This window comes from Micropterus salmoides, unplaced genomic scaffold, assembly GCF_014851395.1.
Source record: "Micropterus salmoides isolate LMB-PRFRI ecotype aquatic unplaced genomic scaffold, ASM1485139v1 Ms_hic_scaffold_18, whole genome shotgun sequence".
Classification (NCBI taxonomy): Eukaryota; Metazoa; Chordata; class Actinopteri; order Centrarchiformes; family Centrarchidae; genus Micropterus; species Micropterus salmoides.
In genome coordinates, this window is record NW_024040928.1 from 30,742,380 (window position 1) to 30,768,622 (window position 26,243).

General features: G+C 41.0%; 2 protein-coding genes and 1 long non-coding RNA gene across 7 annotated transcripts in view; all 3 read left to right on the top strand.

Annotated features, from left to right (window-relative positions):
• The first annotated feature begins 5,354 nt into the window (after nt 1-5,354).
• Nucleotides 5,355-26,243, top strand: part of LOC119909382 (NLR family CARD domain-containing protein 3-like) — a 98,376-nt gene continuing 77,487 nt past the window's right edge. The window contains exons 1-4 of the mRNA XM_038727586.1: nt 5,355-6,171; nt 6,259-6,405; nt 15,681-15,788; nt 16,315-16,393. Of these exons, the coding sequence (XP_038583514.1) occupies nt 6,023-6,171; nt 6,259-6,405; nt 15,681-15,788; nt 16,315-16,393 (483 nt within the window). The 5' untranslated portion in view covers nt 5,355-6,022. The remainder of the gene's footprint in view (nt 6,172-6,258; nt 6,406-15,680; nt 15,789-16,314; nt 16,394-26,243) is intronic.
• LOC119909457 lies at nt 20,060-24,710 on the top strand. Its single transcript, XR_005445441.1, has 3 exons — nt 20,060-20,099; nt 24,192-24,402; nt 24,609-24,710. It is a non-coding gene; the product is annotated as an uncharacterized LOC119909457 (long non-coding RNA).
• The window catches only part of LOC119909443 (cleavage and polyadenylation specificity factor subunit 3-like), an 80,879-nt gene continuing 80,411 nt past the window's right edge, over nt 25,776-26,243 (top strand). For 4 of the 5 annotated variants that reach the window (XR_005445427.1, XR_005445428.1, XR_005445429.1 and 1 more), the window contains exon 1: nt 25,778-25,973. Coding sequence is in view for 1 of the 5 variants with exons in the window: in XM_038727704.1 (XP_038583632.1) it covers nt 25,903-25,973 (71 nt within the window). In the remaining 4 variants the exon portion in view is untranslated. Of the gene's footprint in view, nt 25,974-26,243 lie in introns of all 5 variants that reach the window. The other variant, XR_005445430.1, reaches the window with a different exon arrangement.

Here is a 26,243-nt window from a genome sequence, read left to right on the forward strand (position 1 = left end):
CATCAGCATGTGAGCACAGACATTTGTAAAAACAATGACAGAAGCACTAATGCACATTCTGACTACATATTTGTATTTGTTGTTGGTAGTAGTACAGATGCAGCTCGCTACGTTACCTTTGTTGCAGATTGTTTTACACAAGATTCAATTAGAAGAAAACGTTACTGGTTTTTACATTTATTTTCTTTCTGTTGTATTTTTCTTCTTTCCAACACCGGGAACCGGCTACTGCAAAATAAATCTGTTAACAGCTTCATACTGCGTACTACTATGAAACGCAGTATGCTATATGTAGTACATACTGCGCTCGCAGGTAGTATGTAGTAGGGCTGGGCTATAAAACAATAATGATAATTATATAATTTTAGTGATATAGTCTACAGAGCTCCTATTTATTCACTTTACTGAGATCCAAAACAGAAAAGCAGCAACTCGTCACACTGGAGAAGCTGGAATTATTACAGACTTTTTCTTCAGCGGTCTAAACTGAAGCCACTTTTCCAAAGCTCTTCCTACAGTCTGCATCACCAACATGCATCTGGGCCAAACAGTTCATCTCAGTATCCCAATCAGGTTTATTGCCAGCTACATTTTCACATACGAGCAATTTGATTGTGATTTCTGCATTATATTCTGTTCTAGTTTTAGATTTGAATCCTCACCTGCGACCTATATTTAGGGTTTCCCTTCATAGAAATAAAGACATTTCCAGCTGATGTTGGTGCAGCACAAAGTGACGCAACAACAGGAAGTGTTATATATAGAAATAAACTCCTGAAGTATTTTTCACAGTAATCAGTATTTCATTCCATATTAATAAAAACAGATTTCACTTTATTGACTATTCGGCCAGACGCCACAGTCTAAAATGATGATTTAGCTTCAATCTGTCAGTTTTCAGATTTCAAGTTATTTTGCAGCTGTTATTTCCAGACTTTCATAAAATGTACAAAACAACCTTGAATGATGTTTTTAAACATTATTATTTGTCCGTCCGTCAGCTGCAGCACTTTTCAAGTAAAAGTTCAAGCTGTCTTTTTAAAACTCTGCAAACTGAATCAGATATGGTTTGAAAGTTTGTTTTCTAGAGCACAATGTTGACTAGTTCATTTATCAGATATCTAGAAGAGATGTGTTCATGTGACAAACTGGAATATGTTTCTAATGTGTGTTAGCTAATCTTTAAAGCCTGTTACACTGGGCTCTCGTCTAACAGCTTTTCTCACTTGCTAACATGCATCGATCCAAACTCTCCCCCACAGTCAGAGAAACAGAAGTGTGTGTGGATCAAACTGTCAATCACTTTTATTGCTAATTGCTGCACACATTCAATGAGCACTTTCACCAAAATCAGGAACTCTTTTCTTTCCTGCTCCACCTCCTGCAGAACTCTTTATATTAATCAAAACAGCATTTCTGCACCAAACAATCTGAAATCTCTAGAAGAGCTCAGCAGAATATTGACTTCAATGCGTCTGTGTAGAGAACTGTGTGCAGTGTTTTGAACAAAGAGCTGCAGTCTGAGTGGAAAGCAGGAAATGTGCTTTCATTTGAGCAGATTTGCTTCAGAGGGTTGGAACATGAATTACAGATGATACTGCAGCACTGAACTTTAGGAACTAGACTTTAGTTTGAACTTTTTCTTTTTCCAAAGTAAATGACTGTACGGAATGATAAAGAAACAAGTCCTTCCTTTTTCCACTTCAAAGATGAAAGTTCATCATTTCTGTAGAATGCTCCTTGTAATCAGTGTTTTTAGCTCAGTGTGTTATCAGTGACAGTGTTTGCTTTCTGACTGAGAGTTGTTGCCTGTGTTTGGTCCAACCAGTTTATTTTGAGACATGTATGAAGTGTTTTGGTGGTTTTAGTGAGTGTTGGAGGTGAGATTAACTGTTTGGCCCAGATGCATGCTGCATCATATTAGAATCTATTACGATCTCTGAGTTGTACTCTGATCTGTGGAGCCAGTGAGTTCTTGTAAACGTTCTTGTGAGACTCGACCTTGTCAGATTCCCAGAGAACACTGATATCTGGCAGCCTGACGCCTGAGCTGCTGTCTCTAGCTGATCAGTCTAACTGTTGTCTCCCTAACAAGGACAGTTACATGAGAGAAAGAACTAGAGCTGGAAGGTCAGTGAACACTTGAGGGCTCAGATAACGACTCCAAGCTACACCTGTCTTACCCAAATATATATTAGACATATTACATATGGAAGTCTCTTTGGATAAAAGCGTCAGCTAAATGATTCATTTTGGGAGGAAAAACATCAAACTTTCATCAGCAGATGCTTTTGTCCTGGTCTCTCTTATTTAAGCACAACTTCTCTCCACACAGATATTAGATTTGCAATAAGAAGGACATTCTCTTTAAGAACAATATTTTACTTGTCGGTCAGCTGTTTGATACTAATGGCAGGCTGTAGAGCTACTCAGACTTTTTGATGACGAATCAAATTCCCATATCAGTTAAAGAGTATGCGATTGTTTTTGATGCCGTTCCTTCAGGAGGCAGGATGCTGCTGGACGCATTAACTTCCTGTGGCCACACTATCACACTATCACTTTATTTGACACTGCTGCAAGCAACAGGTCAATTCAAAACTAATACGAGATTTATTCCAAAAAGGTGTTGTTACTATTCCTTCCATAACATCGTGTTAGAATAGTATAATAGAGAGTGTGTCTTGGGATAAAGTGTGGTTATTACCCTTTAAATATTTGCTCACTAAGAAAGTGAGAGAAGTTTTGTGTAAAGTGATTCAGTGGTTCTATCCAGCGAAATCTTTCTTTAAAGATATAAACAGAATATTCAAACTGAGTGTTCTCTCTGTGAAAATGCAGAGGAAAATGTTTCCCATTTATTTTGGAACTGTTCTCATACTGAGAGTTTCTTTGTGTTTAAAGGATGTTTTCTTTGGTGTTTTTGATTTCAGGGAGGAGAAGAAAGGACTATATTTCATAACAAATCTGTTATTCTTTCTTGCCAATTACCATATCCACAAAATGTTATATTCAGCTCTTATGATTTATGGATGTGACTGATGTTGGAACTCAAGAACAGAAGTTGGTACTTTAACCTGGACTTTTTCATCAGAAAGCCTAAATGAATCTCTTAAAGTATGTATTTGTATATTTTTTGTACCCTGGAGAATGAAATGTTGTATATGCTATAACTATAGAAAATCGCCGGGACCGATTGGCATAAAGTTTCTCTTCCTCTTTTAAACCACAGGTCAGCTGAAAGTCACAAGTTAAACTGAAACTTAATTTTAATCTTGGGTATTAAAAAGTGGATTTAACTTTGCTCGTACTTCTCAACCTGTCTGCTGCAGAGAGCCACAGAAACAGGAGACTGCTTGGAGAAAAGAAAGAGAGGAAGCTGAACTTCCGGGTAAGTTCACTAAACATGTGTCTGTTAACGTTACTTGAGTCCAGCTATCGTTGTACTTGGCATCATTTTGATCCGTTTATTACAATTTAACCACAGCAACATGTTTATTTTGGGTCCATCCCGCTGTAGGAAACCAGATTAAAGCCCAATATTTGCTGATTGTGTTTACTCGCTTTAAAAGAGCTGCCGTTAATACTAAAGATTTAATAAGCCACCAAAAAAAAAACCCACCTACAGTGCGACCAGTTTAGTCATATACCTTTTAAAATGGATCCAGCAAACTGGAAAAATATTTAAGAGGCTAAAGGTTAGCCCTGGCCCAGCAGAGTTCAGAGTTCTCTCATACAAAGGCTGCAGTAAAGCAACACACACTGGAGAATACTTTTAAAAGGAGACAGAAACTTAATTTAATGTAGTGCACTGTTCAACTGTACTAGGAAATTACAAGTATCTCTCAGCAGATATAAATTACTCGATTGGGATCCGGGACAAAAATACATGATCAGGACCTCCCTACAAAAAAGGCTTCAAGTCCAAATTCTTTCATCACTTCTCTCTGAAGTCCCTGCATCTGCTCTTCTTCTCTGAAAATGGCAAATGTTGCATTTTCCCCGACCTGCTTGGAGCCTGATCATTTCTGCCTGCAGCTATATTGTTATAATTTTTTATAGTATATAAAGAAATAATATAATAACAGGCTATAATTTTACCTGCTAACAAATCCCATTATTCTGTTGAACCTTAGCTCTCTAACGTCTCTGTGTAACGGTACAAAAAGCTCTTTCAGACATGTTGCTGTCACAACGCCACACTTTATTTAAACTTCACAAAGAACTTGGAGTATTGATATGCAAGTGTAATACGGTCAGAAACTGGGACTACTTCATTTCAGTTCTGAGCCCGGCTTCCTCTTCATTCTTATCCAACTTTCTCAACAATAACACATCTGAGCCCGTCGCTCCTAGCCAACCTGTGCTACTTGTGACCTGACTCAGGGGGGTGTTCACAATGCTGCTGCAACATAATGTTAAAATAATTTTCCAGGATATTTGACTTTTTCTCTTAATTTCCACGAGTTTTCCATGACTGGATAATTGGTCAGTTGTTTTCCAGGACGTGTGGGAACCCTGAATGAGCAGTAATCTCGTACAATATAAAAAGTAAAAACAGAACACAGATTTCTGTTTACTTACGCTTTATTGTATTAAATATGTACAAACATTGAATGTCAACATTTAGGCTTCTGAAAACTCCCCCACATTACCTGCGCCCACATCGTTAAAGGTGAGGCGCTACATGACTTGTGTGATACAAGAGAGCCACTAACCTGAAAAAACACACTCATATTAAAATTAATTTCAATATTCCTACCAAATTATATGCTTATAATATTCAGCCTCACTTAAAAAAATGAAACCCATTTATTTTAACGGCTGTGAAATATAAAAAACATTAAATATTTCTAAGCGGTGAGTAGGCTTACTGTCACATCTTAAAAACCTACAACTAGCCTACAAGGCTTTTGTTCCTTATAATTATGAAGAACAAAAAATAACACTAGTATAAATAAATGCAGAAATAAATCATATATAAATACATTTTGGTAGTAAAGGCTATTTCTTTATTTTTACATTCACTTATTTATTTATACTTGTAGTTTTTTTCCTTTTATAGCAGTGGATACAACGCACTGAAAAGCAGCTTGTCCATGGACTTTGAATTACATATTATTATTGTCTAATTATAAATATAATAAATATAATAAATAAAGCAGTCGGTGGGGACTTGCCCGACCCTGACCTCTGACCTCTCAGCAGTTTTCAGTCCCAGCAGTAGATATTGTACTTGTATTACAGAAGCAGTATTTGTAGTAGTAGCACTATTAGAAGTGACAATAATTACAAACTGTAAAGTCTTCACAGGGACAAACGAGTAAAAAGGCCTTTAAAGAAAAGTGTTTGGAAGCCAAAGTCTTTTTGAAGAAGAGCTTTAATAGCAGACACCATCTGTGGCAGCCTGAGGTTCTGGAGGTTCTGGTCCCCCTTTGTTAGGAACCAGGACTGAGGAACAGAGTGAAGGGCCCCGCCCGGGGATCTCAAGCTTCATTCTGCCTCATTACAAACCAACGCGTCCAAAATCTAGTAGTGAACCAACTGATCCACACTGCTGCTTCATGACATCTTCCAGTGCTGAGCTGATCTTTAGTTCATCAGATGGTTAGTTAGCTCCATCTAGTGGACAGGTAGCAGAACTACATCAGACACCAGGACTAACGAGGAAGAAATTAGCAGCTTCTTCTCTCCCAGTGTTTCCTCCACACATGAAGAAGTGTCTGTTAGTTCAGCAGGTGAGAATCCGACCAGAAGCATCTGTAATGTCTGATAACCAGGATCAGGATTTAAACAATGATGTTTGGGTGTACTGTAACGAATCTTGACAGTCTAATACATCTGATATATTTTGTGGTCAACATACTGAACTTCTGGGTGAATCTGGGGGCTGTGTAACACATTTTGGGGTCATCAGATCCTGTTTAGGGCTCCAACAAGGTTTCTGTCGACCCTGAATATTTGTGTCATGTTACTGAGAGGAAGGAGAACTAAAGTGTCCTGAGATGTAAAGCTTGTTGTAATGAATGAGTGCAGCTCTCTCAGCATGTTGTTGTGTTTGTGTGAAGGTGTGGGCTCTGCTATGAATCAGTGTGAGGACAGAGAGGAGGGAGTCCCTCCCTCTAAAAGCACTCTGTGTGGGGAACATGACAGCCAGACCAAAGCTCAGAGGTGAGATGAGGATCTCTAACTGTCCAGGACTCAAATCACTCCACCATCATTATTCACTCTCAAAGCTCTGTGTGTGTTGTGTTGAAGCCCAGAGCAGCAGCAGGGACCAGACTCTGCTGGACCTGGACCTGGACCTGGACCTGGACCTGGACCCAGCTGCGTGTCCATCAAGAGTGACCGGTCTATGGACAAACTTATTGTCTTCAAAGGTGGACACCCCTCTGCTGATCAAAGGTCAGCATGTTAAATGTTTGTGTCTCTCCTGAGATGAGGTTTGGTGTCTTTGTTTTGATCACTTCATGTTCTTAACTCTTCACTTTTTTCAAACTGGTCTCACATTTTGCAGATCTTAGTCCAAATATCAAAACCACAGTTAAAATCCACAAACAGCTGGATGCAGGTTTGAGAATGTGTAAGAACATTGAAAGTGGATGATAAATTAGCTCCTTCATGTAGTTTTTCAAATCAGGATCCACATTCACAAATCTGAGATCACAAAATAAAATCTGGGAACATTTAAACACGAGTTTCCTCATTTCATTAGAACTCACAGGAAGGGTTAACAGCCCAACCTGCATCTTTTATGAGGGCTGTGATTAAGTTTCTTACTACAGGATTATGTAAATACACTCAGTGTGATCACGTCGTCAAACAGAAACACACTGTTCAGGATTCAAATTAAAGTATGCTAGTTTGTTCTGTTTGCTTGTGACTGAAGAAGGTAAATCATATTCTTTAAATAACTGCTTTGGATTCTCTGCAGTCAGGTAATTTATTCAGCATAAAGTGCAGATGATAAGAAATAGTTTGAGTTCTACCCTTCAAAGTTGTTAATAGGAAAAATGAAGTTGGTAAAGTAGAACCACCAGAGCTTTATGATCTTGAGATAAGCATTTATACTGTTAATGTTTGACTCCAGTTTCTCAGTCCAAAGTTCAGAGCTGCTCTGTGTTCACATTAAAAAACACTTCAGTTTGAAGATGAATCCAGAGAGACTGCATGTGAATTTACAGACCTTTGAAAACCTGCTGTGAGTCACATTTGTTCTTTCTCTGGTTGGTTTCCTGGTTGAAGCTGCTGATTAATTTCACCTTCGGTCGACGACTTCATGCAGATTATTTTTATCATCAAAAGGTAACTTAATCATTTTCTGCCATTTTGTTGTTGTAGTATCAGTTTTACACTCTTCTGAACAGTAGAGGTGGCAGTGAGGAGTTCATCTGGGTTTTTATCTGGCCACTCAGTATATTCTGTCAGTCCCAATTTAAGAGGCAATAATGTGAAATGTAAAAGTGACGTCTTTACCTCCCACTGTCTCCTCCAATGGAGGCTAGCTTTACATAGGACATTACGGACTGCTACTGCCATGAAAGGTTCAACGCTGTCTCCATTTATATTTATTCAAATTGCTTTCTCAATTACGTTCTCCTGAAAAATGATGTATGTATATTTGCTCGTATGTTATGTACATACTAATTTGAAACTTAGCAGTTATATTATTTAGTTATAGACTTTTATTATTATTCTATTATTTCATGTTGCACAAGTAGCTGTTGAAGAAAAATGAATACAAAATAATAATTATTACAGAGAGGTTGCGATGGTGCAGTGGATTAGACCCTTGTCTTTGATTCCCACTGGAACACATCCACCAAATAAGTTATTGTCATGGGTCCTGCTTCACCATCCATGTTATATAGAGCCGCCACCTGACCTGATAGCCTATTTAGATTTTTTCCTAGTAAATATATTTGTTTGATAGCGAATTTGTTGCAAACGGGAATAAATATACTGTGTATTATTTTATTAAAAAAAACAATCATCCCAGAAAAAAGCCTTTTGATGTCTATGTGCATGTGCCTGATGCCATGTCACTATATTTCATGTATTTGCTAATTCTATGCTAAAAACTCAGTCCTGTTTCTTTCAGTCCTGTTACTCAAATACACTCTCTTCACCTCCTTGGGACAGTGTCCGGAGGGGATCTTTCAGATTTTTCCTGGGGTCTATTCTAAATCCAGAGTGAAGATACTAATATCATATGAAACTAGATGACCTAATGCATCATTGGTACCGTGCTTTTCTTTGCATTTGGTATAAAAGTGTATTTGAATATTTCTGCATACTGTTAGCCAGGGCTCATTCCTGTTACTAAATTGTTTAGTTTTTTAAAATAAGATACACCACAATTTTTTCTATTATGTTTAGGCCAGTCATTTATCCAATTGTTTAGTAAATTACATGATTTCGGTCTCCTTTAAAACAAAAAAAAGGTGTTGCATTCTTTAGAAAAATACAACTTGCTAGCATATAAAGTACAGTTTTTGTCGCAAATATTCATTTTTTGATCATGTAACCAACAATTGATTTAAAATAAACACTTTCTTTAGGGAAAAATAAAGGAATTATTTGACCTGCTTTTAAACATAGTTTCAAAATGACATATAACACACCACAAACCAGCAGAAACCAGACCCGGTTCAGGTGCTCCACGCAGGCCCGTCTGACCCACCTGCTCGATCTCCGCGGCGTTCCTGATGATGCTGCTGATGGTCTCTGACGACAGTTTGTTCACCAGGTGTTTGAACATCAGACAGGCAAAGTCACAGTGCAGACACTGAACACACCACACAAAGCGTTACTACACAAAGAGCAGCCCCTGAACTCTTACACTTAACACTTAAAGACCATTTCAGTATATTTTAATAATGCTACACATCTTTGAGCTGAAACCAGTTAATTCACTCACACACCTTTTAAAGGGGCGCTGTGGAAAAGGAATTTGAATGTATTCAGCACAGTTTTATTACCTATATGTGAATAGGTTGTTACATCATCATAAACATCTAAACCACCTGCTGCTCTTAACCAATAGCATCTATATGACGCTGACGTACTGCGGTAAGCGTGTCGACTCATTTCCGTTTCCGGTGCTTGTGTGTTGGTACCGTGATGTGCTGCTCTCGCTAAACAGTTAAATTTGTTAGATTACAGCGTCCAACTGTCCGCTAAACACTTATTCTTACAGTAATTTTGCCTAAGCACTCACAGTTCTTTCCATCTTTTAGTGACTGCGGTTCAATCTCATAGTTGTTCTAAAGTTTTGGTAACTGACGTTAGCGACTTTAGCTTAGCAGCTAGCGATGGCTTCTCCTTCTCCCTCTCTCTCTCCTACTTTCTCCTGCTCGGTGTGTCAGATGTTCAGTTACTCCTCTGCCTCCTTTAGCAGTAATGGTACGTGTAATAAGTGTAGTTTATTTATAGACATGGAGGCGAGGCTCAGTGATTTAGAAGTCCGGCTCTGCACCTTGGTAGATCAGTCTTTAGCTACTGTAGCTAGCCTGAGTTAGCCTGTGGTAGCCGTCCTCCGGCATCTCCTGTGCAGCCAGGAAGGGGTGGCTGGGTGACTATCTGAAGGAGGAATAGTCGTAAGCATTCAAAGTCCACGGGGCATCATCAACCTGTTCACGTCTCTAACAGATTTTCCCCACTCAGCGACACACCCGCTGAGAAACCAACTCTGATCATTGGCAGCTCCATTTTGAGAAACGTGAAGTTAGCGAAGCCAGTGGCCATAGTTAAGTGCATCCCTGGGGCCAGAGCGGGCGACATTGAGTCTTATTTGAAACTGCTGGCTAAGGATAAACGTAAATACAGTAAGATTGTTGGAGCCATTCTGTGTATAGCCATGGGTTGGCGCTGTGTGCAGCCACAAGTCTACTTAAGACATTGGGTAATTAGTGCAGGTGTGGCGCACTGCGACGTGCATGGTTTTGTGAGGCACGGCGTGTAATTATGGAGACTGACTTGAGTTAAGTTATTATTGACTAAATGTTTTATTGTTCGTTATGTTAATAAATGGATTGGCATATCCGACGTTAAGTTCAGACTTTTGAAAGTTTATTATTTTATTTTATTATTTTAAGCCACAAGGAAACAGCACGCCTGAAACACGCGTGCAAAACGACTTAAATGTGCGCCAACAAGATTGTTATTCACGTCGGCGGTAATGACTCCCGGTTACGCCAATCGGAGGTCACTAAGATTAATGTTGAGTCGGTGTGTACATATGCAAAAACAATGTCGGACACCGTAGTTTTCTCCTGACCCCTGCCAAATCTGACCAGTGATGACATGTATAGCCGCATGTCGTCATTCCGCTGCTGGTTGTCGAGGTGGTGTCCAGCAAACGATGTGGGCTTTGTAGATCATTGGCAGACTTTCTGGGGAAGACCTGGTCTGATCCGGAGAGACGGCATCCATCCCACTTGGGAAGGAGCAGCTCTCATTTCTAGAAATCTGGCCAAGTTTATTAGTGGACCAAATCCATGACAACCCAGAGTTGAGACCAGGAGGCAGAGTCGCAGTTTAACACACTTCTCTGCTCCTCCATTTCTGGAGTTACTTAGTGAAAATCCTATAGTGACGGTGTCTGTCCCCCGACCATCGAAATTATTTAAATCAAAGGTAAACAGAAGAGGAGCTGTGCATAAAAACCTCTTAAAAATTAAAACCACAAGTGCAATAGTGCAAACGAATAGGAATAGTAAATGTGGACTCTTAAACATCAGATCTCTCTCTTCTAAAGGTGTACTAGTAAATGAACTTTACTACGATTTATCAGATCGATTTCAGTTTGTACATGTTAACGATGAGTCCTCCATGCATGCCAAAGTCAGTCATGGAGTTCCTCAAGGATCTGTCCTCGGACCAATCCTCTTCACTTTATATATGCTTCCCTTAGGCAATATTATCAGGAAATATTCCATCTACTTTCATTGTTATGCAGATGATACTCAGTTATATCTATCGATCAAGCCAGATGAAACTCATCAGTTAGCTAAAATTCAAATGTGCCTTCAGGATGTTAAAACCTGGATGACCTGTAATTTTCTAATGTTAAACTCAGATAAAACTGAAGTTATTGTTCTGGGGCCTAAGCACCTCCGTGACGCATCATCTAAAGATATAGTTTCCCTTGATGGCATCGCCCTGGCCTCCAGCACCACTGTGAGGAATCTTGGAGTTATCTTTGATCAGGACATGTCATTCAAGTCTCACATTAAGCAAATTTCAAGGACTGCGTTTTTTCACCTACGTAATATTGCGAAAATCAGGAACATCCTGTCTAAAAATGATCCAGAAAAACTAGTCCATGCATTTGTTACTTCTAGGCTGGATTACTACAATTCTTTATTATCAGGCTGCTCGAAAAAGTCCATTAAGACTCTTCAGCTGATCCAGAATGCTGCAGCACGTGTTCTGACAGGAACCAGGAAAAGAGATAATATTTCTCCTGTTTTAGCTTCTCTGCATTGGCTTCCAGTAAAATCCAGAATAGAATTTAAAATCATTATTCTTACCTACAAAGCTCTTAATGGTCAGGCACCATCTTATCTTAAAGAGCTCATAGTACCTTACTACCCCACCAGAGCACTGCGCTCCCAGAATGCAGGGTTACTTGTGGTTCCTAGAGTCTCCAAAAGTAGACTAGGAGCCAGAGCGTTCAGCTATCAAGCTCCTCTCCTGTGGAACCAGGTTCCAGTTTGGGTTCAGGAGGCAGACACCATCTCCACATTTAAGAGTAGGCTTAAGACTTTCCTCTTTGATAAAGCTTATAGTTAGGGCTGGCTCAGGTGAGTCCTGAACCATCCCTTAGTTATGCTGCTATAGGCCTAGACTGCCGGGGGATTTCCCATGATGCACTGAGCTCCTCTCTCCTCTACTTCCTCTCACTCTGTATGCAACCTCATCCCATTATTGCATGTTACTAACACAAATTCCCCCCTTTCTGGTAGTCTTGTGCTTTCTCGTCCCTCTCCTCTCTCCTCCTATCACTTCCTGCAGGTGTTTCTGGCTCTGGAGCTGTGGAGTCTGGATCTGTGGTTGCGGGTCACCTGCTGCCCCCGTGTTCCTGCTCGACACCCTCTGCTGCAACGACTATTGTTACTAGTCCTATTGTTATTATAATCATTAACATTACGATTATTATCATTAACACTACTATAAATATCTGTACCATTTTTCATTTAGTCTATAGCAACATCACCTTTACTGTCTGTACCTCTGTGTGGATATTGTGTAGGCTACCTCCCTCCCCTCTTCTCTCTCTCTCTCTCTCTCTCTCTCCTTCACCCCCAACCGGTCGAGGCAGATGGCCGCCCACCCTGAGCCATGGTTCTGCTCAAGGTTTCTGCCTCTTAAAGGAAGTTTTTCCTTGCCTCTGTCGCCTAGAGCTGCTCTTGGTGGGAACTGTTGGTCGGTCTAGACCTGCTCTCTTATGAAAAGCGCTGTGAGATAACTGTTGTCGTGATTTGGCGCTATATAAATAAAATTGAATTGAATATAATCTTTGTGGTCATCATCAACATGTAAACCACCTGCTGCTCTTAATGAGCAGTTTGAAGATTCAGCTCTTTTTTTGGGAGTCAGATCAGCAAAATCTCCTGAGTGTTTAAAGTCACAGCTGTCTTTTTAGTACGAGAGTTTTCATCTACACTTGATTTGTGATGCCTTGAACTTTTTTTGTTTTTATTGTGCTGTCTACTGTTGTAATGTTGCATTTAACTTGATATCCTTCTGTAAAGCATGTGGTAACCTAGGTTTTTAAAGGTGCTATATGAATGAAATGTTACTTATTGACTTAAAAACTGAAATGTTATTTAATGTTTTACATCCAGCTGCAGAGGTTCCCCTCTGTTTCCCTACAGTTCTTATCTCCAGTCATCTTGAAATTTAGGTTGTAAATCACTGCAGCAGAATGAAATGACTCAATAACAGTTTTTCTAAAATAGTTCATTTATAAATCCCTATAAACCTCATGGTGGGTATGATCACTGAGACTTGATCCTCCATCACAGATTTATTTACTGAGCTAATCTTTAGCTCATCAGCTGGTTAGTTAGCAGCATCTAGTGGACAGAGAATGAAACTACACATCTGATCAGTGACGTTTCTGACACTGACTGGGTTTAGGTGTGACACTATCTCACGACCAAATTTAAAACTTATTTAAGAAATAAAAGCTTTTGTTCCTGTAGCCTTCATCAAATAACAAAACAAAGGGATCATACAACACCACTCAGGTCAGGAACCTTCTGATGAGGTGGAGTCTGCCACAGGTTAGACCGGTTTTGACGTCACTCTGATGTTTTTTAGACTCTGAAGTTATGAGGCTGTGACGGCGTCCTCAGATCAGATGCACACAGACACCAGGACTGACGAGGAAGAAATGAGCAGCTTCTTCTCTCCCAGTGTTTCCTCCACACATGAAGGTGCAAAGTGTCTGTAAGTCGACCTGAAGTGAGTTCAGCAGGTGAGAATCCGACCAGAGGAATCTGTAAATGTCTGATAATCAGGATCACTTTGATCACATTGTGCTGGATCACTGTTTAACTGGACAGTAGAAATGCTTCTTGATGCTGATTGGCTGTTTCTAAATATCTCTTTGAAATCTGCTGTAGAATTTCTCTCCGAGTTAAAGAACAATGATTTCAGAAAGATTTCCCTGTAATATTGTTCATGTTTCTCAAGTAGAATCAGCAGCAGTCTGATTGTAGTCTGAGCTCACATCATCAGTGAAACATGCAGGGTGTGTCTGAACTGGTCTGACAGCTTGGATCCACTTGGCTCAGGTTTCTGTTTAACTGTTAATACTCTGAAGTTAAGAGCATGGATGAAGAGTTCAGGGCTCAAATACAGACATCTTCCAACACTGAGACGGACTTGGTTTCACTGAAGACCCTTTAGAACAGTCCAGGGGCCTCATGTATAAAAGCCATCTGTCAGCCATCGGCGATGGCATTGTGATTGTAAAACCCCGTCCCCCCGTCAAAAAAAAAAAACTAAATTTTTCACATTATACCGCTATGTGAAAGCAGGTTTTAATCACAACGAACATTATTATTAAAGAGGCCTACACCTCAGGTAAACACACCGGCTAATACCGGGGAAAGGCAGCCTGCAGTTGGCACTTGGCTTATTTTATTTCTTTTCCAATTGAAAGGTGCAGTATGGAATAGTTATGGCTGACTAGTGTGAGCACAAATAACACTGCTGGTTTGAATGTTTACATGATAAAGTGGTAAGATGTGAAATGAAGTGAAATTAAATATGTGAAAGTCATCATGATCTATTTTTCTCACATTCAATTTTATTTTGATATTAAACCACTACATACATGATCAAACCTTTGTCAAAAGACATAATTAGGATTTTGATAGACTACTCCATTGACATCTGCACAGTAATTGCAGTGGAAACACTATTTTGAAACATTTGGTGAGTTTTGGCACTTTAGCAGTTTACTGACAGCCAGACAAAAGTTTGTGGAGGGACTTCACATTCTCACATCACGTTCATTTTTATACATCCCACGTGTGCGTGAAAACCAGCGTACGTAACCTTTTTATACGTAGGCAGCGTTTATACATGAGGCCCCAGGTCTCAGCTGTACCAGAGGCTCCAGGATCCTTTCTAGATGGACCAGAGCCAGCCCAGGGTGGAGGGGAACTTAGAGGTTGATTAGGGCCCCTCAGCCATCAGGGGCCCTCACAGGAATAGAGAAGGACCAAAGTAAAATCAGCCATCCTGTGTCTCTCTGGTCATGATTTAAACATTTAAAGACAGAAATAAAGATTTAAAGACACAGACCTTGAGGAGAACTAAAGTGTCCTGAGATGTAAAGCTTGTTGTAATGAATGAGTGCAGCTCTCTCAGCATGTTGTTGTGTTTGTGTGAAGGTGTGGGCTCTGCTATGAATCAGTGTGAGGACAGAGAGGAGGGAGTCCCTCCCTCTAAAAGCACTCTGTGTGGGGAACATGACAGCCAGACCAAAGCTCAGAGGTGAGATGAGGATCTCTAACTGTCCAGGACTCAAATCACTCCACCATCATTATTCACTCTCAAAGCTCTGTGTGTGTTGTGTTGAAGCCCAGAGCAGCAGCAGGGACCAGACTCTGCTGGACCTGGACCTGGACCTGGACCTGGACCTGGACCTGGACCTGGACCCAGCTGCGTGTCCATCAAGAGTGACTGGTCTATGGACAAAGCTATTAACTTCAAAGGTGGACACCACTCTGCTGATCAAAGGTCAGCATGTTAAATGTTTGTGTCTCTCCTGAGATGAGGTTTGGTGTCTTTGTTTTGATCACTTCATGTTCTTAACTCTTCACTTTTTTCAAACTGGTCTCACATTTTGCAGATCTTAGTCCAAATATCAAAACCACGGTTAAAATCTACAAACAGCTGGATGCAGGTTTAAGAATGTATAAGAACATTGTCTATGGAGCCTCCTCTTGCTCAATGGAGGTGAATGAAGTTTAGTTTTGAGCTACTAACAGTAAAGATGCAGCTGGACAGATAAACAACAACTGAAAGTCGCTATAAAACTCTGTATCGCTGAGAAACTGCAGATTCAGCTGAAAACTCACTACCAGAGACACCAACACATAAATATATCTATTAAATCTGCTTTGAGGACACATCTGATTTGTTATTTCATTGTTCAGGATCCATCGGCAGAGACCAGATTCTCCTGGACCCAGCTGTGTGTCCGTGAACAGCGACCGTCATGTCCCTGTTCACTTCAAAGCTGGACATAATGATGCTGAACAAAAGTAAGAATCTTAAATGTTTGTGTTGTTTTGTTGACTCTCCTAAAAAGAGCTCTCAGGTAGGTCTTGGTTCAGCACTGTTTTTTGTTAATTAAAATAATAATAGACTCTTTATTTATTCCCAGAGGGAAATTCTCATGTCACATCAGCAGCACAGAAATGAACCAGGTTCAAAGAACAGTGCAAAACAAATGTCAAACACATGAGAAAGTAAAAATATTAAAAGTATGAGCATGCCCTTTTGTCTGCTGCTTACTGTAACTGTAAGTCCAGTTAGAGTCCAGTAGGACCTCAGCAGCCTCCTCGTCCGCTGATGTCCACTGAGACACAGCTGGATGAGTAAAACAGCAGCATTTTCTCCTGTCCAGTCTACCCTGCACCCAGCGGTGTTTCCATGGAAAGTGACCAGATCATACATTTTATACCAAGATCTGGTATAGGTGTATGAGGATCTGTTTCTACCAGATATAACACAGCACATGTAACACTGTTTGTCATTATATGTTCAAATCATCATATTTCTTCACAGAGTTGATGAGCAGAGCTCAGAGGTTCCCAGTGGTCAGTCTGCCCAGCAGCATCAAACAGACCTGGACTCCATATTTATGGTGTGTAAATGTACAAGCTCAGCTACTACTGCTAATTACAGGAGCCAGCACAAAAATGTCATTGAAATTATTTCTATAAATTATTTTATATTTAATTTCTGGATGATGTTCACAGGCAGCCATAATCCATAAAGCTGCAGTCAGTCCCAGCTGATAACCTATTGTGAGATCAGATATTTTAGAGGAAAACTAGAATATGTTGGAGCTAACAGGAATACGCTCAGTCTGGGTGCTAGTTCTGTTTGTCACAGCAGAACATCACTTAAGACCAAATATGAAATAAAGAGCTGAGAGAGGGTTGATATGCTGTTTATTTCTTCCCTCTGCAGTAACAACATAACAGAATGTATGTTTAGCTGCATCGACACAAAGATACAAAAATACTCTTTTTCATTCACGCACTTGTAATGAAAGTTATTGCACTGCACAACTGTAGTCCATCACTCCACCAGCCCACTGATACGCACCAATTTTAACTGTGTGACGTCAGTTAGGCTACACTACCACCGCAGGGCTCCCACTATAGAATAACCAGCACCATATGGAAACAGTCCTCAATAACACCAACTTGTTCTACAGAACATCTGACTGATACACTCAGTATCAACATTTGTGATTTGCTTAATTTGTTCTTTAACAGCATTTACTCATTATGTAGAAATCTCAGCAAGCAATATGTTTCCTTTAAAAATATTATAGGAGACAGGGCAGTCCACAAAGTAAATAGTGAAGCAGCATTCTGATCCAGTCTCCATGCTGCACTCTGCAGACCAGCAGGCTTTCTGTCTGTCACAGATGATCTGATGTTGACTTCTACCAGTTCAACTTTACATTTTCTTCTGTTCCAGCTGCTCCAGGAAACATTGGCAGGTTTGTGAAGAACGAGGTGAAGAAGTTCCAGAGAGTTCTGAGTCCAGATTACCCAGCATGCTTAGCGAGGGAGGAGGAGGAGGTGTTGGACGGTGAGGAGGAGGAGCAGAGGAGGAGCAGCAGAGAGGCATTTCTGAAGATCACACTGCACTTCCTGAGGATAATGAAGCAGGAGGAGCTGGCTGAGCGTCTGCAGAGCAGTAAGAGGATTTGAACAGATTTAACATGATGGAAAGAGGAAATGGAGGCAACATGGGAGAAGTTTCCATTTCAAACTCTGCTGTTAATATGATGCACACATTTGGATCAGATCTATGAATTCTTCTGGGCTGAAACTCAGAAACTGTTCACAGCTGATGAGCCGGAGAGATTTCATGGAGGAGGAAAATAAATACCATCTTGATGTCTTAAAGTTTACATTTATCAGATTTACTGTAGCATCCACTTATTAATCACATTTCTTCTTTCTTCATTCAGGAACTGCTGCTCCAGTGTGCCGACGTAAACTCAAGTGTAACCTGAAGAAGAAGTTCCAGTGTGTGTTTGAGGGGATTGCTAAAGCAGGAAACCCAACCCTTCTGAACCAGATCTACACAGAGCTCTACATCACAGAGGGAGGGACTGCAGAGGTCAATGATGAACATGAGGTCAGACAGATTGAAACAGCATCCAGGAAACCAGACAGACCAGAAACAACCATCAGACAAGAAGACATCTTTAAAGCCTCACCTGGAAGAGATGAACCAATCAGAACAGTGATGACAAAGGGAGTGGCTGGCATTGGGAAAACCGTCTTAACACAGAAGTTCACTCTGGACTGGGCTGAAGACAAAGCCAACCAGGACATACAGTTCACATTTCCATTCACTTTCAGAGAGCTGAATGTGCTGAAAGAGAAAAAGTACAGCTTGGTGGAACTTGTTCATCACTTCTTTCCTGAAACCAAAGAAGCAGGAATCTGCAGCTTTGAAGAGTTCCAGGTTGTGTTCATCTTTGACGGTCTGGATGAGTGTCGACTTCCTCTGGACTTCCACAACAATGAGGTCCTGACTGATGTTACAGAGTCCACCTCAGTGGATGTGCTGCTGACAAACCTCATCAGGGGGAACCTGCTTCCCTCTGCTCGCCTCTGGATAACCACACGACCTGCAGCAGCCAATCAGATCCCTCCTGAGTGTGTTGACATGGTGACAGAGGTCAGAGGGTTCAGTGACCCACAGAAGGAGGAGTACTTCAGGAAGAGGTTCAGAGATGAGGAGCAGGCCAGCAGAATCATCTCCCACATCAAGACATCACGAAGCCTCCACATCATGTGCCACATCCCAGTCTTCTGCTGGATCACTGCTACAGTTCTGGAGGAGGTGTTGGAGACCAGAGAGGGAGTAGAGCTGCCCAAGACCCTGACTGAGATGTACATCCACTTCCTGGTGGTTCAGTCCAAACTGAAGAACGTCAAGTATGATGGAGGAGCTGAGACAGATCCACACTGGAGTCCAGAGAGCAGGAAGATGATTGAGTCTCTGGGAAAACTGGCCTTTGAGCAGCTGCAGAAAGGCAACCTGATCTTCTATGAATCAGACCTGACAGAGTGTGGCATCGATATCAGAGCAGCCTCAGTGTACTCAGGAGTGTTCACACAGATTTTTAAAGAGGAGAGAGGGCTGTACCAGGACAAGGTGTTCTGCTTCATCCATCTGAGCGTTCAGGAGTTTCTGGCTGCTCTTCATGTCCATCTGACCTTCATCAACTCTGGTGTCAATCTGCTGGCAGAAGAACAATCAACCTCCCGGCTGTCTAAAGTCTTCAGAGACAAACTTAAACTAACACATCTCTACCAGAGTGCTGTGGACGAGGCCTTACAGAGTCCAAATGGACACCTGGACTTGTTCCTCCGCTTCCTCCTGGGTCTCTCACTGCAGACCAATCAGACTCTCCTACGAGGTCTGCTGACACAGACAGGAAGTAGCTCAGAGACCAATCAGGAAACAGTTGAGTACATCAAGAAGAAGATCAGTGAGAATCTGTCTCCAGAGAGAAGCATCAATCTGTTCCACTGTCTGAATGAATTGAATGATCGTTCTCTAGTGGAGGAGATCCAACAGTCCTTGAGTTCAGGACGTCTCTCCACAGATAAACTCTCTCCTGCTCAGTGGTCAGCTCTGGGCTTCATCTTACTGTCATCAGAAAAAGATCTGGATGTGTTTGACCTGAAGAAATACTCTGCTTCAGAGGAGGCTCTTCTGAGGCTGCTGCCAGTGGTCAAAGCCTCCAACAAAGCTCTGTAGGTGGATAAATGGATGTGCAATTTCTAAAACTGTATATTTGACAAATAAAACATTCAGTTTGTGTTCATTGCTAATCCTTTTTCAGGTTGAGTGGCTGTAATCTCTCAGAGAGAAGCTGTGAAGCTCTTTCCTCAGTTCTCAGCTCCCAGTCCTCTAGTCTGAGAGAGCTGGACCTGAGTAACAACAACCTGCAGGATTCAGGAGTGAAGCTGCTGTCTGCTGGACTCGAGAGTCCACACTGTACACTGGAAACTCTCAGGTCAGTAATCAGCTGTTTCTTTTAAATCCTCTTCATCTGGTTTTAGGTTCAGTTAGTGAAAATGGTCTGTAAGATTTTCCTGCTGACATGATTTTCTAAAACACAGAGTTTATGACGTTTTCCTGATTCCAGACTGTCAGGCTGTCTGATCACAGAGGAAGGCTGTGCTTCTCTGGCCTCAGCTCTGATCTCTGAGAGAGCTGGACCTTAGCTACAATCATCCAGGAGACTCAGGGGTGAAGTTGCTGTCTGCTGGACTGGAGGAGCCACACTGGAGACTGGACACTCTCAGGTTTGGACAGACAGCAAGAGCTCACACACTGCAGGTGTCTCTATTTTCTGTTATTTTCTGTCAGTCTACTGGAGTCCATCATCATGAAGGACTTCTTATTCCTCCTCATTCTGTTCAGAGCAGTGAGTAGGCCTGAGATAGGAAATACACGGCTCTCCAGAAGTCTTATCGATTGGAAACCATTAGAAACATCAGAAACTTGGATGTAAAATCATTCTAATGTGAGACCTGCTTGCAGCATTTCTCTATGGATAGAATCAGGGGTGGACTGGTAATCTGGCATACCAGGTAAATGCCTTGTGGGCCGACGAAACTTTGGGGCCAGTGTAACATAAATTACTTATTTATTCAACTGTTTTAAAAAATGGGCCAACGGTCGGCCCATAAAGCATGTACCGCAGCACATTGGGTAATTTTCTATACTGACCCCCCCCCCCCTCTCTGCTTTCTGTTTCTGGAGTTGTGGGCCAAAAAAAATTAAACATTCTGCAGATGGATGCCACCAAATGCGCAAAATAACCGATATGTTAGCAGGAGGAGAGTGGAGGTGAAGCGGTAAGCATGGAGTAGCTCAGCCTGTAGGGAGGGAGCAGGGAGGGAGGGTCATAGTGTCATTTACACTGGGGACGCTGGGGACATGTCCCCACCACTTTTTGAAATGGCAGATGTTGTCCCCATCACTTTTTGAAAGCATTTGTTAAAAATGTTAATGTTAAGAAATGTTAATTAACAAATGAAAATGCTTTGAGAAAGGTTTATTTGCACTATTCTGAAAACCAGCAATGCAATAAAAACATAGAAGAAACATCTGCGTTGTCCAAAAAAACTAACTTAAGCTAAAAAAAGAGCTACAGATTACTGCATTATTCTATTACATTTTTATATTCTGAATCATCACTTGCCAACTGAATTTGTGCTTCCCTTTACATAAATAAAGACATTCCACCATAAATTGGTGCAGAAAATATTCCCAGAATGCAGGAAATTAAGTGATTAATGATCAAAACAGTATTCAAATATATTCTTGTCTTGTTCTTGTGACCCCAATCTTGTGCAATGTCACATCTCATGGGCAAAGTGTGTCGTCACCCCCCTAATCTGAGCCCTTAAATGTCCCCACCACTGTTCAACACAAAGTGAAGCCCTTGGGTAGGATGTGTGCCATGCTGTAGTGACAATGATGATGATTACTTCAATGAAGGTTGATGATTATAACATATGAGTACACTGATTGACTTGCACTGGTACACTTATCCATGGCACATACCACTCGGCTTGTTTGTGTACAGTAGGTACACATGTTATATATGGAAGGATGGTGTATCAGTGAGGAGTGTCTCACCAATTTAGGTGAGCCGCCTGAGCCAACAATGCCAGGGCCAATTTTTTTGTCCCAGTCCAGCTCTGGATAGAAGTGTTTGATGGTTCATCTCAACAACTACTAAATTTGTTGAGATTAATGTAGCTGCAGTGTTACAAGTCTAACTACATTTCTCAGTAGTGTGGTGGTAGCTTCGCTTTTTTCTGATCAAATGGCTTTTCAACCTCGAAGCTCCTTTATTGATCAAGTACCGTGGTAGCATCCACACACTGGGGTTGGGCCGATAGACGATGCCATCGGTGATGGCTGATGGCTGTTGAAAGCGGGATTTAATCCCCAAAAACATTATCATTATCATTTTTAAAAATACCTGGTTTGCACCTGTCTCTGAATTCTCTTCTCCCCACACTTACACACACCTAACGTTACATGTCTGGTCTCTCTCCGCCTGTCTGCTGCACTTTCTCCATCAGCAGTGTGTTTTATAAAGTCGCCTAAAACACACAGAACTCGTCTTTTTTCATATGTTTCCACCCGTGATCTGTTATCACGGCAGCAGGTGAGCCGCATGCCGGCTTGTTAAGGACGTAGCCTATGAAACAACCGAAACCATCTGCACTCTAGTGCCTGCTGTTGCATTACCTGGTCCGTGACTTGTAACGTAATAATGGAGTGCCAAGATTTTTACTGAGTGAAGTCTGTGCGAGTCAAGAGATGCAATAAAATTACTGTTATTATTGTTAATAATAAAATGTACTTCAAAGAACGGAGCACTTCCTGAAGGCTACCATGCCGACCAATCACAGTTATTGCTGTCTGTCTTTTTTTCTTCCTTTTTAATAATATCAAATAGCAACATATATCACCAATCTTAACATTGCAATGGATACTTCACATTAGGGATACCGATGTATTTATAGCTAGGGGGTACAATAACAGAACAATACAGCGAAAATAAATAAGGATATCACAGATATCTTTGAAGGTTCTCAGAAGGTTAAAGTCAAGGGCAACTGGACTTGGTTGAAGGATATCACAGACCTTTAAGCGAGTACAGACATTAAGGAGCCTATCTTCAAAGCCTTTCTGTTGGAGGAGAAACTAAAAAAAAACAAAGTTTCTTTCTCAAGGACTATAAATGGGGTTTTTGTCAATTTGCATTTGTGTTTATGAAATTTAGCCAGAAACAACATAAATTGATTAAGAAATAATGGTCGCAGTGTTACACTAAAAAAGATATTCTAACCCTAACTTTTTGGCAAAAACTCAACTCGTCGTGTTTGGAGGAAGAAGAATGCAGAGTTGCATCACCATACCTACTGTGAAGCATGGGGGAGGAAACATCATGCTTTGGGGCTGTTTTTCTGCAAAGGGGACAGGAAAACTCATCCGTGTCAAAGGAAGAATGAACGGGGCCATGTATCGTGAGATTTTTAAGCCAAATCCTCCTCCCATCAGTGAGAGCGTTGAAGATGGAACGTGGCTGGGTCTTCCAGCATGACAATGATCCCAAACACGCCGCTCGGGCAACGAAGGAGTGGCTCCGTTAAAAAGCATTTCAAGGTCCTGGAGTGGCCTAGCCAGTCTCCAGACCTCAACCCCATAGAAAAGCTGTGGAGGGAGTTGAAACTCCGTGTTGCCCAGCGACAGCCCCAAAACATCACTGCTCTAGAGGAGATCTGCAGGGAGGAATGGGCCAAAATACCAGCTACAGTGTGCAAACCTGCTGAAGACTTACAGGAAACATTGACCTTGAGTACTGACCAAATACTTATTTTCCACCATAATTTACAAATAAATTCTTTAAAAATCATACAATGTGATTTCCTCTTCTCATTTTGTGTCTCATAGTTGAAGTGTACCTATGACAAAACCTCATCTTTCTAAATGGGAGAACTTGCACAATCAGTAGCTGACAATACTTTTTTTGTGTATCTATCAAAATCTCAATAAATCATATGTTGAAAATGTCATGCTTTTTTTCACAAGCAGCACATCTATTAAAGTAACAATGTTTTACCACTGGTTCTCAGTTTGTGAGGAAATACATTTTGTTGTAATATTTGGGCGTTTCTGTCTGATTTAGATCTCTCACGTTGTTACTGTTTGGAGCAGGTCTTTATTCTTTTGCTACTCTGGAATGAAGTTGGTTCAATATAAATAAAAGTAGCTCAGATGTAGTAAAGGACTTTTGCCATGTTGCTGTAGCTGAGCTTGCTACGTTTCTCCTGGTTGTAGCTTCAGTGTAGTGAAGCTTCATTTAATGTAGAGTTAACTGGTAGCTTGGCTCACTACATTTTCCAAGTGGTTTGTGCAACACTGTAAACACTAGTGTCTTGTTTATTATAAATACAATTGTTAAATATTTAAAGCAAAACAAATGCGCACATTTAGATGCATATAATTATTTGCTGCTGAGAGAAACACCTTCTCGGTGCCTTTATTCTCTGTTAACTTCATCATTTAGCCTCATCTGTCTCTGTGAAATACAGTCCTTTATTGATATGAAATTCCCAAGTCAGTTTTATTAAGTGCAAAATCACAAACTTGTCTCAAAGCTTTACAGTCTGTACATCATGTGGCCTCTCTGTCCTCAGACCCTCTGTTTCTGACAGAAATTACTCAATACAAGTTGAATCTGATCTGAGAACAGTCTGGAAACAGTTTAGTTGTTCATGTGTGAATGCTGGTCAAACTGTTTATTTAGCGGGACAACATGCAGAGGACAATATTTGACATCCTGCTCTCATATTGGTTGTCTTCTTCTTCAGGTCCTTTTCTCAGACAGTGAAAGAATCCTGGAGACAGTTGACACAGTTGAGTTTCAGCCTGTTTCTCTGTCACACTGACAAACTGAGGAACACTGCTTCATGTTGAACAGCAGTTAGGACTCATGTTGGATAGAAAATCACTCTGACTGTGTTTCTTCCTCCAGGGTGGACCATGGTGGAGAGCAGAGGTTAAAACCTGATGTGAGGAAGTGTAAGTGTGGATTCAATCTGACTCATGATGACAAAACAGCACACAGTCAGTTTCTCTTAATACAAAGTTGATAGTTGTGGTATTTATTCATTCAAACATTACTGACTAAATGCATCATCATTAAACTTTATAGAAAACAAAGAATAAACCTTCAGATGTGTCTGATGATAAACTGCTGCTGTGTTGTGTCTCGTTCTCTCCATCAGATCTCTGTGAACTCACACTGGACACAAACACAGCACACAGAAACCTCAAACTGTCTGACAACAACAGGAAGGTGACACGGGTGAGAGAGGAGCAGCCATATCCTGATCATCCAGAGAGATTTGAGTACTGGCCTCAGCTGCTGTGTGGAGATGGTCTGACTGGTCGCTGTTACTGGGAGGTCGAGTGGAGAGGAGGAGTTTATATATCAGTGAGTTACAGAGGAATCAGAAGGAGAGGAGACAGTAAAGACTGTGTGTTTGGATGGAATGATCAGTCCTGGAGTCTGAGCTGCTCTAATAATGGTTCTTTCTCTGTCTGTCACAATAAGAGAGAAACAGTCCTCCCTCTCTCCTCCTCCTCCTCCTCCTCCTCCTCTAACAGAGTAGCAGTGTATGTGGACTGTCCTGCTGGCTCTCTGTCCTTCTACAGAGTCTCCTCTGACACACTGATCCACCTCCACACCTTCAACACCACATTCACTGAACCTCTTTATCCTGGGTTTAGGATCTGGTTCTATGGTTCCTCCTCAGTGTCTCTGTGTTCTGTGTAGGAGGGAGACAACTTCCAGTCCTGTGGTTTAAATGTTGGTGGTGGACGAGGCTTCACTTTGGTTAACATCTGGCTCACTGATTGTGCCTTTAATGTCAGAAATGTGTTTTCTTAGAAATGGTGAAATGATCTCAGGGCTGAACTTGTTGTGTACAAACTGTGTTGACTCTGATTTTCACTTTAATAAAGTTTTCTTGGAGCAGCATCTAGTAGCTGCTGATGGCTGCAGAGCTTCTCATTTATTTCAATAAAGGTTTGGAGACAAAAACTCAACAAATAGTCTTGATTTATTCTGTTACTCAAGTACATTTCTTTTCCTGCTGAGTTTGATCCTCACAAAGGCTAAATCAAAAGATAAGTCAGGCAGGAAGGAAGTGAAGCCTTGAAGGTTTATTATTATTATCTGAAAAATATAGAGATATATATAATAGGATTTAGTTTTTTCTCTCAATATTATTTTAATTATTTTATGAAATGAAGTTGTGTCAACAAACATAGTTCATGCAACATACTCCGGTACAGTAGGTGGCGTATGCACCTTTAAAAGTCATGGCTGCAATCTGCCATAAAAGAAGAAGAAAAACACACTCCCAAAGGTGGAACCAAAGTTACCAGCAGTTGTACCACACGGAGGTATTTCAGCAGGAGCCGGAAGTGAGTTAAAGTTGTGGCAACGCGCGGAATAGCTGAAGTTCTGAGTTAATTTAGTATTTGTGGAAGATTTGTGAGTTTATTCAGGTAAACATGGCGTCTAAACGTAAATGTGACGCCACGGTTCCTGCGGAGGAAAGTGACCAACTGCTCATCCGCCCGCTGTGAGTTCAAACACAACGTTTACCTGGTTTAGCCTCCGTGGCTGCTGCTCTCTCACCAAACTCCATTCAGAAAAACACCAATTTAGTAGATCTTCCTTTTATCAACAAAGGCCAAAGCTTTTTTAATCTTGCTATTTAAACTTAACTATTCATTAGAGGCAAGGCTTCATTTCGGCGCAGACCAAATGTACCAAACATTATTTATTTAAGAAGGTTTTCAACGTGGAAATCTAACCGCGAGACTTGACGTTAACTTCGACAACATTTATT